Genomic DNA, 3,157 nt, shown 5'->3' on the forward strand with positions numbered 1-3,157 from the left:
TCCTGAATAAATAAAACAGTTAATAAAAATCATGCTATCGTAAAACTGGTTTACTAGGTAATCAAAATCCACTTAACTAAATTAACTGGTTTTATTAAATTCAAACATGGAAAATTATTTAATATGTCGGAATCAATTTTACTACATATGTTTACACAAACAAATGTCATTTCAAGGGCCAGATTACAGAGCATTCTTTGAAAAATTATACATAACATGAGAATGAAGAACGTACGTTTATATGCCCCTCCCTGTACTGTAACATTATCATATATCAAGCTCCAGTTTCCTTATCGAAAAATAAACCACAATCACCTTCACATCACTATCATTATAGTACATTTTCATTACATCGCTTCTCAGAGCTGCCAGGTCAGTCAGAAAAAAAGCACCTAATTCAATTCCTCATCAAAATTCTGATAATATTTTCCTGACGCAAATCTAATCACCTGCCTATTGCCGGGCTAATTAAGTCTCATCATGGCTGGGTGAAGTATTAGATCACAGTTAATGTAGTAGTCTAAGTGCTCATGGAAATTGACTTGAACTTGGTGGTGAAATATGACCCATGAAATGTCAATGGTAGCTGTAATTCATGCGCCGTCCGCTGTTGAGTTAATGTGAGAGAGAAAAACACTAGTATCATCATTTGACGATGTCTATGTTGTTCATCCTGTTATAGTTAAAATCTTAAACAAATAAATAACCCATTGCCTCCATGCTCCATTTTTAACATGATAATGAGGCCTAATAGAACATGCTGTTTACAAAATAATTGTGAATAAATAGTTTTTGAAGTACAATGTTTAGAAGAAATAGAACTCTATCTGTATCTAGCTTTTCAAGAGTAGCTACACAATGCTTGTCATGCTTATATAGTGAATTCTCTCCGTTGTATCTCTTGGGACAAGCTGAAGTGCTTTGGACCTGCCTAAGCTGTGGGATGATCATACAGAAGAGGGAGGGAGGGTGGACTAAGTGCCGTTATGACACAGTCCGAGCGCTTATGGAAAACTCAGAGATAACTAATGGAGCTCAGGGTGCATCACTGGAAGGAAGCAGCCCCAGGCTAGAAGCCTGCGAGAAGAACCCAGAGCAACGCTAAACGGCTCAGCACAATGAAATGTTCAGCACCCTGGACAGCTCTCTGCGTTTGCATGTATGTGGCGGTGGTGGCTTGCTCAGGTAACTTCTCTTATACTTTATTTTTGATTTTGATTATAAAAACAAATTGCGTTTGAGCTTTCAAACGAACAAGCGCTGTACTTTCACATTAAACGAGCTTAAGACTCAAGGGCTGTGTCTCAAAACCTAGTGAGCTGCCAACCTAGACAGCATTTTTGGTCATCAAAGGAAACTAGGTTGGTCATTATCATCTAAATTAGACAGCTCTCTAGGTTTTGAGACACCATCAATATTGCTATTAATTAATTAATATGCATTCACGTGTATCTGACAGCTGAACCTTTTCATGCTGAAGCTGAATGAAGTAAAAGTGATAAGTGGCTAATCTTTTGTCTCGGTGTAGTGAAGAAGCTGAGCAATAACACTGGGCGATTCGCCAATGCCACTCTGGTTCGACTAAATGAGTTTTTAAGTGCCGGATATAAGAAAGGAGTTCGACCAGTGCGCGACTGGAGGCAGTCAACGACGGTGGCCATTGACCTAATGGTTTATGCGATTCTTAATGTGGTGGGTAGAGGTCTCAAAAGTCTATTAAATATGTAAACTATAACTGTCTGTTAATTAAGACTTTTTGCGTTTATTCTTTTGTATATATTTTTGTGCCACACAGGATGAGAAGAACCAGGTTTTGACAACATATGTGTGGTACAGACAGGTATGTTGGTGGAAAATACAAGATTAATTTAAATCTAAAATATTAGATAACTTACAACATCAAAAGATCCGATTTCTGAACGAATGACTCTTATGAGCCGGGTAGAGTGAATCAAGAACGTGCGGTGCAAACTATGTAGTCCGTTTGTCATATATGAATATCTGTGAGTCGCTTCTTTTTATTGAATAATGAACGTACAGTACTCCTGTGTTTTTTTGTTGTTGTTGTGAAGCAACAATTTGAAGCGAGAAGCAATCGTGAGCAGATCATTTCATTGTGTATCGAAAACATACAACGTGATGATCGTGTAGTTCGATTCCCGAACAAATGACTCATACGAGCCGTTTTCGTTTTTTGTGTAGGCCTATCAGTAATGTACGGCAAAACTATTGTAGTTTGAATGTCAAACAAATGACTCTTTTCTTCTTAATGAAATATAAATGTAAACAGCAGACAGTGTCGTTTGATTTCCGAATGAATGACTCTCAAGAACCAGTTTTAGTGAATCAATAACCAGTGTTGGGGAAAGTTACTTTTAAAAGTAATGCATTACAATATTGCGTTACTCCCTAAAAAAGTAACTAATTACGGTACTTAGTTACTTTTTATGGAAAGTAATGCGTTATATTACTTTTGCGTTACTTTTTAAATATAAGCAGGGCTTGATTGTTTTTAATATAAGAAGTTCTATTTATAGCAAATATAAAAGCCCTTTCACACCAAAAAGTGTAATGAATAAACCTCAGGCTGAAGCACAAGTAAATTCACGTCTGTACAGTAGAACGCAGGAGAAGAAACACTCTTCAGCAATAAAAAAACAAAGCACAATTGTTAGTTTCAGTCATTTTAGCTTATTAGTATGGTTGAACTGGATCATCAAAGGTCAGCAGCAAAGATATTGGTTAATAAAATGGGATTAGATACATCTGTGTTATTTAACATATTTAATTATTGCAGGTTTGCGTCATATTCTGAGTTTGCATTTCACTGTTTTAATTCATTTTGATGAATACTAAATCTGTTTTTTTGTGCGTGGGATGAATTAATGCACATTCACATTTAGTCTAGAACTACAGTAACATCATGTTCACACAGCGCACACAACGCCTCTGTACTCCCGATTTCTCTCAACATGGGGACAGGAGAGCTGTCAGTCAATAAATGGGAAAACAAAGTAACTGGCATTACTTTTTTGAAAAAGTAACTCAGATATTTTCTTGTAAATTAAAAAGTAATGCGTTACTTTACTGGTTACTTGAAAAAAGTAATCTGATTACGTAACTTGCGTTACTTGTAATGCGTTACCCCCAACACTGG

At 36.4% G+C, this 3,157-nt stretch overlaps 1 protein-coding gene across 1 annotated transcript in view; it reads left to right on the plus strand.

Moving 5' to 3' along the window:
• Positions 1–1,118: 1,118 nt before the first annotated feature.
• LOC107681109 (5-hydroxytryptamine receptor 3A-like) overlaps positions 1,119–3,157 on the plus strand; it is an 8,528-nt gene continuing 6,489 nt past the window's right edge. Inside the window, exons 1-3 of the mRNA XM_016477273.1 lie at positions 1,119–1,185; positions 1,529–1,692; positions 1,796–1,840. Of these exons, the coding sequence (XP_016332759.1) occupies positions 1,119–1,185; positions 1,529–1,692; positions 1,796–1,840 (276 nt within the window). The remainder of the gene's footprint in view (positions 1,186–1,528; positions 1,693–1,795; positions 1,841–3,157) is intronic.

The sequence above is a fragment of the Sinocyclocheilus anshuiensis genome, unplaced genomic scaffold (assembly GCF_001515605.1).
Source record: "Sinocyclocheilus anshuiensis isolate Anshui unplaced genomic scaffold, SAMN03320099.WGS_v1.1 scaffold412, whole genome shotgun sequence".
NCBI lineage: Eukaryota > Metazoa > Chordata > Actinopteri > Cypriniformes > Cyprinidae > Sinocyclocheilus > Sinocyclocheilus anshuiensis.